The 17,140-nt window shown below is 36.2% G+C and overlaps 1 protein-coding gene across 3 annotated transcripts in view; it reads left to right on the forward strand.

The window, feature by feature from the left end:
• Window positions 1-17,140, forward strand: part of EML6 (EMAP like 6) — a 118,083-nt gene that overhangs the window by 33,179 nt on the left and 67,764 nt on the right. For all 3 annotated transcript variants that reach the window (XM_027783268.2, XM_005235031.3, XM_055816009.1), the window contains exons 2-6: window positions 2,959-3,118; window positions 9,034-9,132; window positions 11,255-11,323; window positions 13,975-14,160; window positions 16,070-16,205. In XM_027783268.2, coding sequence (XP_027639069.2) covers window positions 2,959-3,118; window positions 9,034-9,132; window positions 11,255-11,323; window positions 13,975-14,160; window positions 16,070-16,205 — 650 coding nt within the window. The remainder of the gene's footprint in view (window positions 1-2,958; window positions 3,119-9,033; window positions 9,133-11,254; window positions 11,324-13,974; window positions 14,161-16,069; window positions 16,206-17,140) is intronic.

The following is a 17,140-nucleotide window of genomic DNA, read 5'->3' on the forward strand; positions in this document are numbered from 1 at the left end:
TACAGGCACGGGGAGGTACCATTGTGTGGTAGGGGGTGTGGGAGTGAAGAAATTCATAGCTTACTCAGAGGTGTTAAGTCTTCAGTGGTCCAGCCATTCAGTTTAGTCGAACAGCTCTGTTGTACAATAATGCATCTTGAACAGCTAATCTGCAGAGCTGTTGCCTGTGACTTGCAGAAGAATGTCTGGTTGCATGATAAATACTTTTGTTTCTAGATGATCTTCCTGTTGGGAGGAACAGGAAGTAATTCCCTAATAATATTTTTCTATATCATAAATTTATGTTGTTTTAATGCTTAATCTATTCTAATAATCTGTTCATACTGCACTAATACCATAGTATTTCAGTATCTTCCCGTGGCACAAATGGTGATGTGGTATCATTATAAATGGTATAGATACAGGATAGGATGTTTGCTTAGAAAGGTTGAATAAATGCACCTAACAGTTCAAAACACAAGCATTGAAGTTCATATTCATTTTAAAAGGCAGGGAAGGTCACAAAACCTGTGCCAGCAGGAAATCTTACAGTCCGAAGACAGGAAGTGACCCATGCAGCAGGATATATTTTATAGGTGTACATATACTTTTTATATTTTAACACACAACAGATACTTAAATCATATACGGGTTTCAAATCATCACCAAGATTTGTTCTTGAAATTGGACTCCTTTTCCTTACTCTGTAACCCACTGTTCTGTCTGCCAAAAATAAATGCTTGGTTATCTAACAGCCAGACTGAACGTAGGCAGTTATAGTGCATTGTAAAGGCTGTTAGCAAGAGATGAATGTCCTTAGCGGTTCTGAAAAATCAGACTTCTTATTTAGGTGCCAAAAATTGATATTAGTTCCTAATTTTAGTTCCCCCACTAGTTGACTTCATGCATCAAAAACGATAAAAGAAATAACAGATACATTAAGTACAGGTGTATTTACGTTGTAGGAAATGTGTTCTTGTTTTTAACGTTATATCCTGGAATGGAAATACAAAACATAAAATAGGAAGTTCTAGTATGTGAAAACTGAACTGTGCAAAACAGTGGTAGATGTAATTAAGCTGCAGTTCTGTTCTAGCAGTACGATAGATGAGCCCAATTAATCTTTTCCATCTGGTTCTTAGCATTGAGGGAAAGTATTCTGACTTAATTATAGGTATCACAGCTTAAGTATGGTGGAGTCATCCTTTATTCCCCTTATAGGTTTAGAATTGAGGTGAACTAGTTGACACGCAGTTGTAATGTAGAATCCAATCCTATAAAGGAAAGGAGGAATGCACAAGTGCAGGAGCAGATAAGACAATTTTACTGGGCATTGTGCTGAAATTGTTCTTTTTGCATGAATTGTTCTTTAACATGAAAAACTGAGTACCTATGTTTGTGACACTTCCTTAACTTTTTTGATGAATTCTTCTTAATAATTAGAATTATCTACTCCTGGGATAGAAGACATATTCAGCTTCCCTAAGCAATCTGTTGAATGTCAGTTTATTAATAGGATATTTTTCCTTATTCCATCTGTAGCTCACGTACTCAGACATTGTTCAAATTTGTTTCCTGGATAATAGTGTAAAACTGTCTTTGTATTCATATTACTTTAGGGAGGGTTTTTTATTAATAAAATCCCCAAGTTAGATTTTTTCAAACTAGATCCTCTGGGTTTTGGCAAAGAGAATACCTCAAGGGTTGAAGAGTAGCTTCATAATAGGTCAGAATAATTGCAAACAACAGCTTCTGGTACTGTGTCACTACTGATAGCCTGCATTCCTCATGTTAATGTGCAATGAGGTTTGCTAATTGGTGGCCTTTCGTCTTTTGTGTTACAGTGAAAATCTGGTATGTGTGATGAGCAAAATGGAATTTATTTTTTTTAAAATGATGCTACTGCTCGGTTCCAGAAAATGTATGTAATCTAAGAGAAATGCTCCCAACACAACAAAATGGAAGTCAATACTAGTGTTCATACTTAGGCAGGGGTGAGAGAGGATAGTGTGGGCTGCCTGGTGGAGATTTTCATGTATGAGAGATTGTGAACAGAAACCTAGTTTGCTTCTGCTAATAGAGCCAGCATTAGAGTGCAGCTTGCAGTAACAGATCTCTGTACAAATACTACACAGAATAAAAAAGTTGAGTGTTTAATATGTTTAATAAATGTATAAGAAAGAGTTGGCCAAAACAAGTCTTCTGAATGGTGGTAGTAGAGTTAATCGCTGAAAACCAGGAAACAGTTTCTGAAACATTGGCACCTTTCTTGGATTTAAGTAGTGGAAATAGTGCTTGATGTGAAAGTTCTTGTGCAAAGTACTGTTTCTAATTGGTTGTTAGAGAAAATGAGGTAAACTAATGGTTACAGTAAATTTTATCTCTCCGTAGACAGCAGTAACTTCAAGTAGATCTTAAAATACAGATCATTGTTCTTCAAATGTAGGAGAAACAATTTATTTCTCTGTCTCTTCTGAGGCTACTACCTTTAAACATGTAAAGATAAGAGCATTTCTTGCATGTGTTTTGCATAGTGAAAAATATTCATTAAACTGCCACTGGTCCATATTTCAGAATATTTGAGCTGATGTGTGAAAGGGGAATAAATTGTACAAAATGATCCACTGACTTCATAAAGCTATGAAAGACTAAGATAAAAGCCTGTGTGTTCATTCAGCTTATCAGTCAAAAGTATTAAAAAAAATTCTGGTTATGTTTTCCTTAAGTTTTCTAGTTAAAATATTATTATGTGATAAATTGTATTCAGCACTAGTCATGTTGGTCTACGTAAAACATATTAGGTAAATAATGGGATAAACTGAGTTTTGAAGACAGTCGGTGTGATCATTTCAATAAATCAAAAGGAGCTCATAGTTTTTGAGAATTAAAAAAAATATTACTTTTAAATCTGATTTTTACATGTTATACTACTTTACTGATCCAGAAAGTGTAATTATAACCAACTGTGTTCTATTTCAGCCTTGCAGTTCACCCGGATAAAACTTTAGTAGCTACAGGGCAGGTTGGGAAGGACCCTTACATTTGCATCTGGGATTCCTACCGTGTACAGACTGTGTCTGTTCTTAAGGATGCACATACACATGGAGTTGCCTGCTTAGCTTTCGATTCAGATGGCCAGGTTTGTATATCTTATTTCTCTGTGAAATTTCTCCGTGAAATCTTATTTCTCTTTGAATTTAGTTTGATTTCTGATTCTAGATGATATGCCCATTAAAGTATTTTATGTTTAGGTAGCTGTATGGCTGTAGCACTGAAAGTCCTATTACAATTAATTTTTTAATGCAAGGACTGTAAACATAACTCCTTCAAAGATGATGTTTCTGAGGCAAAAATCATGATGTAGAGGGATTGGGTGTTGGACAAATATCCAGAGAAGAAACGGCCCTCTGGCTCAAATGTAATACCTCCACCACATACTTGTCACCTGCTGTACAAAGAGATCAGTTCCTGGCAAAGTTCTCACAATCCTGCAGCTTTTTTGGCAGAGGAGCTCCAGCGATCTCACTGCTAGGAGAGCTCGTTGGCTGGGGTGTGCAGTCAATTTAATTGAATAATGGGGTTAGGACACAGAGTGTGTGGCTTTGTACAATGTGATTAGATTATATGATATTTTGAGACAAAATTGAAAATATAAGTAAATGGTGGGCTATTCACAGCTAAGCACGTTGATTTCCACACACATACACACACACAGAGGCAAACTGTTTAAAGCATTCAGTTGTGAGTGAAGTAGGACAATAGAGCTACGATTCACATAAACCTGAGAAATATTTCACATTCATAGTTTTATAGATACTTATCTGTGCAATTTTGTTGTTATTGATATCCAAATGAGCTTTCTGCTGTAATGCTGTGGTCATACTTTATAGATGGTTGCTGAAGTATTTTTTGGAATGCTTTGATTAGCTGATACCTGGATTCTTGCACAGATCCTGATTGTTTTTTGTATTTGCTTGTGTACCTCAGATTTACATCCCAATAGGGTGGAACTGCCTTTAGATGATTTTCTTAGAACAGCTGTACTAGATGGTTAGCTGTCTATTGAGAAGTGTGTTATTATCATGTGCCTAGCTACTCTTCCACTGACCCCACAGTGCTTTCACTTTTTACTCTTTCAGAGAACAGAACTGGCTGTGCAATGCATAAAATGTATTCTCACAGGAAACAAAAGTACTTTGGGGGGGGCGGGCATTATCTTGTGTATTTTCAGTTTAAAGATTAGTCTGAAATGAAGGACACCAACATGAGCAATTGCCTTGAACGCCTTTAAAAAGCATTGGGTAACTTGAATTACTGAACAGCAGTATGGATTGCATTTCCCCATTAAAAATTGGAACTAGCTTTCTATTTTAAGCCCAGTTTTCAAATATCTTCCTCCAGTTTTCTTAAAAGTAAAGCCATTTCCTCTGAAATCTCCTGTGCCAATTATAATTAAAGAAAAAGGTGTTTCTGGGAATTGTGGAATAAAAAAATCAACAGAACAAAATTTCTAATGCTATTATATTTTTAAAGACATTGCGTGTTCAGAAATACCTGTTTTTACATTTTTTGCTTATTCTGAACTTTGTAAGACTGGTAGATAAACTTATTTAAGCACCTAATGGGAATAAAGCCTCACAAAAGAGCCTGGTCAGTATGAATTAAAGGTGGAGGCTCTTCTGAAAATCCTGCTGGGTGCTGTGCTGTAATTTAAAACTGAACTTTCTGTGGTGTTGACCTTGCAGAACAGTAACGTTCTGTTTCTGGAAATGCTGGAGAAGTTGCGGTTTGTTCTGGAAATAAAAATTTGCATGGGACGCTTTTATATCTGGAGCAAGACCAATGCTGGAAAACATAAATATGGATAATGTATCTTGGCTTTTTGCTGCTCTTTCTGGCTTTGCAGAAGAAGCTGCTGTGCTGAGCCAAAATCAAAGGGCATGGTAGAAAGACGTTGAGTATTTGGAATTCAGAGCTGCTAGCAGTTCCAGTTTATTTAGTCAGCACACCCAAGAGAGCTGGCATCTTGTGACAGGGCAAAACAGACTCCATACATTGCTTACACCTTTCCTTCTAATGCATATCTTTATTTTATATTGATTATCTATTAATATCCAAGAAAGATTGGTATTTTAGTCCCAAACCACAAATAAATTCAAGTCATGTAAGGTATAGATGCAATAAGAAATGTATTCTTTTCTCTGCTACCTCTGTCAGCTGTCCACTTTCTAAATAAAAGTGGACTGAGGAAAAGCCCAGATAATTCTGCTTCTCTACCTGAGCTGGATCCCTATGGTCAGCTTGGCTTCCTCCCACTGCTGTGCACAGCTTCTAGTTCCAAGGGTAGCTGCTGTGTTGAGCACCACACAGCTCCAGAATGTGGACTTAGTGTGGATCTCAAAATAGTGACACTGCGTCTATATTTTAGCCAAGTTAATTAGCTATGCTTGTACCAGAAACTCTAGGGTGTCTGTTTCAGGCATTCAAATGAATTAGTTCTGAAATATTACTCCCTGCTGGACTTCAGCTGACCCTGCCTGGAGACAGCATAGTAGTTTCTGTGGTGCTTGCCTGGCATAATTTACCACAAACTGGCTAACGGAGAGTAAACAGGGTTTGTTATTTTTTTATACTATATGAAGAAGATCAATATGCAGCTTAAATGAAGGGATAGCTTATATGCTTCCTTTATTTTATGTACCTTCAATATGGCTTTACATTTGGAAACAGATATATTTTGAGTAAATTTTCCATTTTGTATGTTACGTGTAATTATTACTGTATTTTAAAAGTACTGATGGGAGCTGAATATCTTGCAGAACTGTTGCTATTTGAAAATACTTTTTTTTTTGGGGGGGGGGGTTTGTATGGTCAGGAGGTGACATTTGATGGGAGGCAAGCTGCACTTTGGTCAAATGTTTAATGAATAGCTGTCAGTTTGCCTATGATTAAAAACATCTTTTGTTGAATCGGGAATTAATTGCAGTTTCTCCTTAAATTACTAATACCTACCCTTCACAGAATTACCTACAAGGCTGATGTCTTTTATATTGAAGTATTTCACCAATACCGCACAGTTCAATTTCTGGTCTGAGTTATTCTAGATGAGCCCTTTTGTGTGCTTTCCAAAAATAATACTTTTTTTTTTAAAATGAAGTGAGGAGGGCACTGCCATAATACATACATACACTTCCAAATTTGGCATTAGGTAGCAGTAAGCTTCTTTAGCCAATCTTCTAAATCTGTGTAGATTTAAAAATAATTGTTTAATTATGTGCGTAAACTACTTGGCAGATATTTTCTTCTGGTAGTTCTGTGAATACTCTAAACATAATTCTGTCAACTTCTCTTCCAGAAGGAGGACTTAAAAGGGTGTTTCAACCAAAAAGGAAATTCTGTGTTTATCACTTTTCTGCCAGCAGGAGATCTTCCTCAGTAGACCTATGTTAAAAGAAAATATAAAATATTTCCTAATTTCCCCTAGTACTTTCTCTGTCCATCTACCGCCCTAATGGTAATTTCCTGACTGGTAGTTACAGTTCAGATCTGCTGTTGTTCACATTATGAATCTAAAAGATACTGTAAGTACTGCCATGGTTTCCATGGTGAAGAGGGAGAGTATAAAAGAGGTGAGAAAAAGTTGGAATCGGTGAAGGTTCCATGAAAAATATCCTGTGTTTCGATCAGTACATCCAAGCCCCTGGCTAGGTGTAGATTGCTCAAGGACAAGTAAGACTTCTGCTACAACAGTCTTTTCTGAAAGTAAATGTTTCTGTGTTGGTAACTGGCAGGAGCAGGTTTCTTTCCCATATTTGATTTTCTTTTTCCTTCATGACCACACATCTGATAATCAAGCATGTTACCTTTGGTTAAATGTAGATATTCAGTACACATCTGAGATAGAACTCCAGATTTTGAACCTACCTTTATCTGCCATTTCAAAAACTCACATATGGTGAGTCTTCGGGCAGATTTTGTGTTAATGTATCATAATCAAATCTTCCAATTATTTGGTGTCTTGCAAGTTCCTGCAGTAGATTCTCACGCAGTTTGGTTTTTCAAGACCTTGAGTATTTTTATTTCAGTGAATGACAACATAAAAGTAGGCTGGGCTCAGAGATATTTGTGGCATGAATCTGTAATTAGGTTTTTGGGGTTTTTTGTTGGTTTGGTGGGGTTTTGGGTTTTATTTTTTTCTTTTCATTAATACCATGTTGCTTAGTACATTTGCTGGTAAGATATTGGTTGGGTTATGCATTATTCACTAGGCAGAGTTCAGGTATTATATTAGGCATAACGCATGTTGTCAACTCCCATGAAACCAGTCAAAAAAGATATATTTCATTGCTCTGAAATAAAGGAACTGTAACTGTTAAGAAGGCAGTGAAGGATGCATGTGGGCCTACTGCATTTAAACCAGAGCCTTTTGGTGTAGTGGCTGGCCTAAGAAGGAAGACAAACACTATGTTTCTACACTTTAAAATGGTGTGGAAAGGCATGGAGTACCTGGTCTCTGAATTATTTTGCTACAGAATGAAAACCAGAACCTTCTGTTTCTTTATGAATAATGATTTATTCTCTCAGTTGTACAGTAGTTGATAGCCTTACTGCAATTAGTATTTTTTCTAATGTAGCATTTCAGAGGAATCTCTGGTAATTATGCTTGTTTTCTTTGCCAGCTCAGTCTTTTGGATTATCATAGACATCTCTAGACTGTAAACAATTTGCCTATTGAAAATTTGAGCCAAAAAATAGTGGACATTTAGTTCAAGGAAATCCAGTTGAAGAGATTCACTTTGCAAGTCATGTTCTTGAAGCAAATCTTGAGGGAAAGGATCTGGTCAATCTGATCTCTGAAGCATATGTCCCTTTGGACCAGATGGTTCATCTGCTGATCTTTGAGGCAAATAGAAAGGTTTCATTTATTGCATGTTCTTGAAGTGCAGGCTTTCCTATAACAGAGCAAAATGCATAGAAGTTTCAGTTGGACTGTTAATTCCTTATGATAAGAAGTTATTAGACAGGACAATGAGAACAAGGGATAGGCAGTATGGACACAACAGATCTGGCTGTTTTTAAGAAGTCATGTTACTGAGCTGCAAGATTGTTTCCCATGGAAACAGCCTCGCCTCTTCCCAAGGGGCAAGTTACTCAGGCATATTCCTTTTAACTAATGCATGTTGGACATATCCATTACATACCCCTATCCACACGCATTGGTATCACATCCATTATGTACACTTGCAGTTATGTACATTTGGCATTGGCTTGGTCTTTGGTACAGATCACAACACCCAGTTGTAACATCTCTGATCTGCAGTCAAAGCTTTCTCACCTAATAAGAAATCCTGGAAATAATATAAAGTTGGACATAATTAGTGCAGTCACTGGAAGGGAAAAAGTCTACAACCTTCACAATAACCGTTGGTCATCTGGGTATGTTGCAGATTTTCCCTTCCATTTTATTTTATCCTTTTTCTTTCTTGCATTATTGAGATTTATAAGTGTTAGAATTATTAGTTATCTTAATTGATGATTAATTAATAATTTTAATAATTTTAGTTACTTTGGTGGTTAATTAATAATTTAAGTTATTTTAATTGGTTTGATATACTAAGCTATGTAAAAGGCAATTATTAAAATTATATCCAGTTCTGATTCTAAAGGTCAGCAAAATGAGCATAATGAACAAAATTGTATTTGGAAATAAGAGGGCTTCTATTTCCCCTTCACTTTTATTGTGAGATTAATAAATCAAATGCTAGAATGGTGTGTACCTGAAACAAACACTTCAAGTATTTCATTATAAGGATTGTACTTGAAACATTGGTAACCTGAAATCAATGATCTGATTTTTTAGAAAAGATGAGACATTTCAGTACTTTCTACAGGGAGTAAATGTTAAGCGCAAGTATCATGATGGTGCCTTTGCGATGTAGTTCAAACCCAAGTCACATGTGGGAAAATCAGTTTGTACACCTAATAATCTGAAATACAGTAAAGTGATTTTGGAGTTGTTTTTCTGTTAACTGGATTACTATTGTTTTTCCTTAGCGTTTAGCTTCAGTGGGACTGGATGCCAAAAATACAGTGTGTGTTTGGGACTGGAAGAGAGGAAAACTACTGGCAACAGCCACAGGCCATTCAGACAGGGTAATTGTATGAAGGATTTACTGAATTTTTTCTGGGAGTTGCAAAATTTTATTAAAATAATTTTGGTTTGTATTAGGTTAATGCAAAGATGATTTTGATCATTCTACCTGGCTTTTAAAATACTGAACAAGGTATTCGTTTATTCTCATTATGCCAGATATAGCATGCAGCACTGTGTTAGTAACTGAGGCACATGATGGATCCTTGAGCTGACTAGTAAGCCTAGGGAGGAAGTACTTTGTAATTGCACACTGATTAGGACGATTTAGTGCTCTTTACATGAGCTGCGAAATGCTATATCAATGGACACAGATAATGTTCCTTCTGAATATGTCAAAAAGACAGTTTATCCCGAGGGAAAGTTTAATTCTCTCTTTTATTTTGCTTAAGAGAGTTACCTGTAGAAGAAACACAATTAGGATAAATATTCCTTTTATATCTATTAACTTCAGGTAAAGGATCATAAACTCAATAAATAGGAGAACTGAACAGGTTTGAGTTTGGAATATTATTCAGGATTAGGAAATGTTTAACAGGTTTAGCATAAGTGGAATACCTCCCCAATATATATAAGCACTAGGATGCAAACATTAAAATAAATTAAGGACATGTTCTGACAATTTTTCTTTTATCCATATTATGATATTATAGCATGTTAGAATGTTATAATATTGAAATAGCATAATGTTTTACTACATGTGATGGAGTATTTATATATGCAAAGCAACAGACTAAACCCTTCTTTACAGTTTGTGCGCACATGCAGTCTATTTGCATCTTCTGTGTCATCTCAGTCAATCTGGTAGTTAATTTTTACTTACAGTGTTCACAACAGAACAGAATCTTTGTCCTTATTCGAATTTCTCTTTCAGAACTGATTCACTTCCAAGTTACATCAGTGGAAGTTTTGCTACTGACCTCAGTAGGTACAAGATCAGGTTCTGAATTAGCGGAAGACTCCAGGACAGGCAAGAAGTACTAAGATCTTAGTCCCAGTAGAGTTTCACAACCACAAAAAGGAGATTTTGCACTGAAGAGGGAGTGGGAAAGAATGCATATCTAATTAGGGCACAAATTCTGATGATTTAGCATGCACGCATCATAAAGCATTTCTGGAGTTGAAGTATCTTCTGTGTTCTAACAAGATTCAAACAAAATAGTACTTGAACTATTGTAAATCCTGATGATATCTTTATAAAGAAAACAAGTAGTTTGCAGGAAGGCATTGCTTCCTCGTGTATAAAATGAACGATGGGTAAGCTTAAGATAGTATGGTCCTGTAAGGTGATTGAAATTCTCTTGTGACTTAGCTCCTCAGCTAGCTGTTAAGTATATCAGAAGCAAAATGTCCCATTGTCTTTCTCTACAGACATACATTTCCTGAAGTGATTTATGGTTGTGGTAACCTCACTGTTTTTCAGCTTGGGTGTTGAAAAGCTGAATGCCGGGGGTAAAAAGTCTAAAAATGACATATTGTTGAAAATCTGGGCCAAATTACAAACTTTTTGTTTCCAGTCTTTATACAATATTCTTCATTTGTCATAATCCCATAGGCATAGAATAGACTGTAAGTTTGTTCTGGTAAGCTACGCAGGATCTGATACTTCATTTTTTGATGTGTACTATTAAAAATGTAAATGTAACATTAATCAAAACGAAAAATTCAATTTTAACTCTGTAGATTAGGTCAGATGAACTACATTCACTCATTTTGTCACCGTGGTCTTCCATAATCTTGTTAAATTAGACACTGTACCTTTTACCTAAAATAATGAATAAAGATAAATATACTGATCTTTCATCCCTAAATGAGAAGAACGTTATATTACACTATAATTCCCATTTTATGTGAGACAGTAAGTACCATTTATTCAGTAACACCTTGGAGCTGGGATAGATTGGAAGTGTGAAGGCAGGAATGAGGTGTGTTGACAGAACTGTGTGAGGAAGCCTGCATATTTGCCTTCATCTTTGTTTACAAAGAGTTCCAAATTTACCTAAATAGCATTCTTTCCTTTTTAGTAGTACTTTGTACAACAGAGATTATGCCTAAAAATTGGTGGAAGCTAACTGACCTGAAATGCAATTAATGTATAAATCAGCTTATTGTATTTCTTAACAGATATTTGATATTTCCTGGGACCATTATCAACCAAATAGAATCGTCAGCTGTGGAGTAAAACACATAAAGGTAAATAGTTTTTATTGCTTACTTGTTAAAAAGTAAATAAATATCATGAAATAAAATTGTCCTCTTACATGATGTAGGCTTTAAATATAAGATTATATATATTTTTCTTTCTTTACTCTATAAACATTTTAGCAAAACTTTTTGTTTGAAGCCTATTTAGACATTGTGACTGAGGCACAGATCCACTTAACAAGCAAGGAAGGAAGATCATTGGTACAGTTTTTATCATTATATACTTGTAATTTTGGGGTTTTCTGCTTTCTCCATTCCACCTAAATTGTCTCAAAATTGTCTCAGCTGTTAGTGATTTCTCTCAGTTACTGAACAGGTATAGGAGGAACTAAGTTAAAAGAATGAATTGAATGAACTGCTTGCTATTTGGCCTATCATGCTACCAGCATTTGTAGCAGTACCAAAGAGAAGGTATGCAAGACCTGCAGAGATGAACAGATGAAAACTCTAGTGCCCCACTATTTGCTCCTTCTAAGTCACCTTTTCTGGAGTTGTTTTAAATATGAAAATTAATATATACTATAGTTTAGGACACAACATTCTCATGTCTGTGAAAAGCTTAGAAAGTAATCCTTCTGTTTGCCAATATTCCTTGCAGGTTTCTAGTTTTCTTGTGTCTTATCAAAAGCATTCCTAACAGATGGCAATTATTTCACATGACTGGGGTGGGAAGAGCTTTAACTGGAAGTTTAGGAAACCCGTTAATATCTCTAGTTCTGGTTACTGAGAAGCTTGTGCCCTTAAAACCACCGCTGCTTTCAAACTGTGGGTGGTTTTGACAGCAATGATACCATCTGTTGTATTCTGCAAGCTGTTTTCCCAAACCTGTCATTGTTTGGCACCTGTATTCTGTTTAAAATGGCCATAATTACCCTGCACATGCATAATACCAGGCAAAGTAAATACATATAGAGGCATGCCAAAAGAAAAGAAAAGAAAAAAATAGTGAGGAGGGGAAATGAATCCTCTGCAGTTCCCCTCCAGTGATGCTCAAACAGCAGTCTGTATACTTGCCATTTGTTGTAAGGCTGTGGACATGTGATAATTAACTTGCAACAAAGCAAAAGAACAGCTCTAAAGTAATTGTATGACTGTGAGAATTGGAACTAATGCTTGGGAATAGTGCCATTTATTCCTTTAGTGTTACAGGTCTGTTGGCTTATTTGGCTGAGCAGACATTAGAAGCTGTGGTAAAGCCTAGGAGCTGAGGAATCTCACACTGATCTCAGGATCCTCCCTCCGCCCGTTTCCTAACACTGCTACCCGCTCTCTTGCCCTTCTACAGCTAACCAGAAGTGAGGCGAGTATATGTTTTACTCACAGGATGAAAGCCCTGGGGAAGTATTCCCGCTGTCTTCTCATAAATTGTCTTAAGAGGCAAAGGGAAAATTTAATTGAATTAGAAGTACAGAAGGATCTGAAATAAAAAGTCTTGATCCAAGGATTTGCTGGAATTCAGCTTTATAGGAATTTTATAGGAGTGAGTACAGAGAGGAAGACCTAAGAATTCAGCTTATAGCCATGAAAAGATGTAGGCATATAAAGCAGGAATGAGATAGACATTATGCATCTATGTTAGACATTTCAATATTCCTGTCCAGTCCCTGACAGTATCTCTGCAGTGCACAACAGACCACAGGGCATAGATGCCTTGACTAATAAAGACCTGAGCTGGCAAGTCCATTCAGGACTGTGCTACACCACGTAGATTTACTGTTCTGTTCCTGCGTGTGTCCAGAACGTCCTAGTGCTGGCAGGCCTGAATATTTCAGCATGTCTCTTACAAATCTAATTGAAATGCTTTTTGCCTTCCCAGGAAAGTCTGGTCCTTGAGAGGGAGCTGAGTACATGAACTATCCTCTCTGCTTGATAGAATTAATGTTTATTTTTTAAAAAGGGACTCTGATTCTAAAAGAAATAGTATGGTATTTCTAGCCCACCACTACAGGCACCCTTCCAAGACAAACTTTGTATTGTCTTGACTCTTTTTCTCTTCCCCAGTCAGTCTTATGTTCTTTTTTTGCAGAATGTTACTGTGTCTGTGTAGACGTAGAGAACCTATTACTCTCATAGTTCGAGAGTTGTTTCTTATACAAGCATTTGCAGTCTCCATCCAGTAGATGGTTACTCAGTAAATGTAACTATATTTGAGGGATGTATATCTCTCAGTACACTGGAAAAGGGCAGAGATGTCTACTCCAGGCACATAAATTCTGTAAGATAAAGTATTTTATTACTTCAGAACTACACCTGTATTTTAAGTTTTGCAGGCAAGAAAATTGAGATGTTCCTGGCTTTAAAAGGTGTGCATTCTTACTGACATATCACCGAGCAAAACACCATAAAAGATAGTGAGATAATGAGAAGGGGTAGTGTAGCAATAGCAAGTCAGAACTGTGCCTCACTTTCTCAAACAATTTGCTTATTTTGGTTTATTCTTAGACTTACTGCGTTTACCTGGGGGGTTCCTTGGTTAAGTGGGAAGTTTTGGAGTAATGGGCAGCCTGGTAGGACTACCAGGAGCATGTCTGTCCAGATGCTGCTCTGTAACGATGTACATCTGTGAGATCTGCATACTAATATGAAAAAAACAGAAATTGTGCAGAAATTTTTCCTAATATGCCGTTTACATTTCACAGTTTTGGACATTGTGTGGAAACGCACTGACAGCAAAGAGAGGAATATTTGGTAAAACAGGAGATCTCCAAACTATACTTTGTTTAGCATGTGCAAAAGAAGATATCACGTACTCTGGTGCTTTAAATGGAGACATCTATGTTTGGAAAGGGCTAAACTTAGTCCGCACAATTCAAGGAGCACATAGTGTAAGTTATGGTTTTAATGTCAATTTCTGAAATTATCTTTTTTTGAATTGAATAACTTCTTGAAGGCTTATCTACAGAGATGTTCTTCTGTTTCAGGTCAGAAGAATGTCTAAGACTGTTTATCAATTAAGAACTTTTATGTAATCTTAAATTTGTTTACATGTTGTCAACAGATGCTAGCTGCTGAACTGATACTGACAGGACTGCTGATATTTATAGCATTGATTTAACCAAGCAGACTAAAGTGACCTGTCTAAATCTAAAGTTTTACAGATTGAGTAGCTTCAGTTATGATCAGTTTACTTAAAAATAGTTGGTAATTAAATCATCTTATTTTAAATAGAATTTTATCACTAAAATTCCCAACAAAGAAGACTGACTCCTCATAAAAGCTTCAATGTGGAGTAAACCTGTTTAATCTGTGAATTGCACTCCAGATATATTCCAAAGACAGTTTACTCCAGTTGGCTTCGTAACAACACCACCACCACCCCTCCCAGTTTGGAGCACTTATAATGACAGAGAGAAGGGGGAGTGCATTGGATCGATTTCTAACCAGTCTAATAAATGTGTATCTCTGTTGTTGCTGCAGTAAAGGCACAGTAGGATGGTTTTTTTTTTTACTAGTTTCAAATGTATTTGAGAACTACTCCAATTTTGAATATGATTGTGGCTAATGGCATTCTAGCAAGGGGGGGGGGGTGTTGAACAAAAGGAAACAAGTGTATTTTCCTTAGGAGTGATATGAAATCTAACAGTTGTTGCTATAGTTTTCTTCTAGAACCTTTCTAGAAATAGCACTGCAAACAACAGGGTTTTTTTCTGATCTTCCCAAATTAGTTACGTTGATAGTGAATCAAGATTCATAGTAGCTCTTCAAATTAGATCTAAGTGTTCAGGAGACTAATTGTTATTTATAGATATAATCCCTAGTTTGTGAAAGCAGTCAGACTGAAGTCAGTGGGACACCTTACCTGCAGAACTACTGTGTACTTGCCAGGTTGTGGTTATGTGCAACTGCAATAACGTGGGAATATCTTTGGCAAACGGTAAACCCCGGTAGTATGTTTGCAGAATTCTGTTTGCAGGATTTTATTTAGATTCATTAGAATGATTAAATACAATCTCTTTCTATATAATGTGTTCTGTTTCATCATTAGAAATTATGGGGTTTGCATAGCTAACGTGCATTCGCTTGCCCAATTCCTAATCTCCATGTAATTGATTATTAGAAATGTTCATTTATTAAGACAATGAACAAGGCCATTTTGAAAACAGTTGTTCATTGTATTAATTTCCATGCAGTTCGACACGTCTCATAACTGAGAAATGTTCCTAATAAAATACTGAATCAGCAGGCATTCCATGAGCTATTCCAATGTAGTACAGCATACTCATCATAATGAGGTGTTTTCAAAAATGAAGAAGGAATTCAAACTGTAATAGAAACTTGTCTTTCAACAAAGAGAATGAATTGACACTCTTTCAGTTCCTGTCAGATTCCAATGATGTCTGAATTCATGAAAGAATGTCTCAATCGTCTCTGCACCTGTAAGAATATTCGTATTGCTTGTTTGCTTGTTTTTGTTTATTCTGGGTAGCTATTTATTTTAAGTGTTCCATTATTTATTTAACAGTCCTTATAATAGTATTAACTAAACTAAATTTAAAGTTCTGCAAATAGGCTATATCACTGCTATTTGTACAAAAATTTCTACATAAATCACTGAAGTGGGAGCACTTGAAATAAAAGTATCCCCCTGTGTTTGCTGGTTTGCTTTTTGGATGGACAACATTTTGCTGCCTAGCAGTTTCTAGACTTTAACAAGAGTCTGTTCAAAAACATTTGGTTTGTGTGTTTAAATCAATTGTAAAGAACTTTAAAACTTGTTATACTGTTGGTTAACAGGCTGGAATTTTTAGTATGTATGCTTGTGAGGAAGGTTTTGCCACTGGAGGGAGAGATGGTTGCATTCGGTTATGGGACACTGAATTCAAACCAATTACTAAAATTGATCTCAGGGAGACTGAACAAGGATACAAAGGTAATGAGCTATTACTTTAATGGTTTTTCACACATCTAGATAATGGATTATGACACAATTTAATCTGAAGCATTAATGTATCTGCATACTGCTGATTTTCTTAATGACTGTATTTACTTTTGAGATCTGTATTCCCCTTTTTTCTCTGACAATGATGTAGCCTGAAGAGAAGGGGTTTCCATGTTTCGTACTATAAACAGAGGGATGCTTATAGTTGCAGCTCCCCACCATGCAAATAAAAGAAGATAAGTAAAACTAATTAATCACAAAACAATAGGAGAATGAAGTTGGCCAACCTTTAACTTAATCAATTGCAATTTGTTTAACTAATTGAGATTTCTGGAACCTGATATTCAAAGATGCTGACCATCTTAGCGCTCTATTAGGTTCATTTGGAATGGTAGCACCTGGCATATTTAATAGAGAGAATGTTATTAAATTCTTGACCATCATATGCTTCCTATGAGCTTAGTCATCATTTCATTTAATGATTAGACTCTCGGAGCACTTATAACCTCCATAGATCATAATGCATGCTTTATCAAGACCTTAGTCTTCTGGGAATTCTACTCTTGCATTTGGATTGAGAGTATAGCAGTCTGTTGGCTGGTTTGAAGCAAGCTTTATACGCTTTTGGCAGCCAACTTTGTAATGGCTAGCGTTAATTTCCCCTGCTTCTTGGCTTGTGTTTTCAGACCTAGTCTTCATACTAAAATTGCCAGTGAAATAGTCAAGAGGTCACTAAGAAGGAAAAAATTTTCTTTCTCAGTTCTGGATATTTTGGCCTGTGATCTAGTAATGAGCTAGTTATGTTTATTTTTCATCTTAAACCAAGTGAGCTGATGATTCTAATACTTGTAAAATGCATAGGTTTGCAATATCTAGGTTCATCCAACAAGCAAACTGCCAGCAGCCTTAGATGAACACTGCTCCAA

Source organism: Falco peregrinus, chromosome 11 (assembly GCF_023634155.1).
Source record: "Falco peregrinus isolate bFalPer1 chromosome 11, bFalPer1.pri, whole genome shotgun sequence".
Taxonomy (NCBI): Eukaryota; Metazoa; Chordata; class Aves; order Falconiformes; family Falconidae; genus Falco; species Falco peregrinus.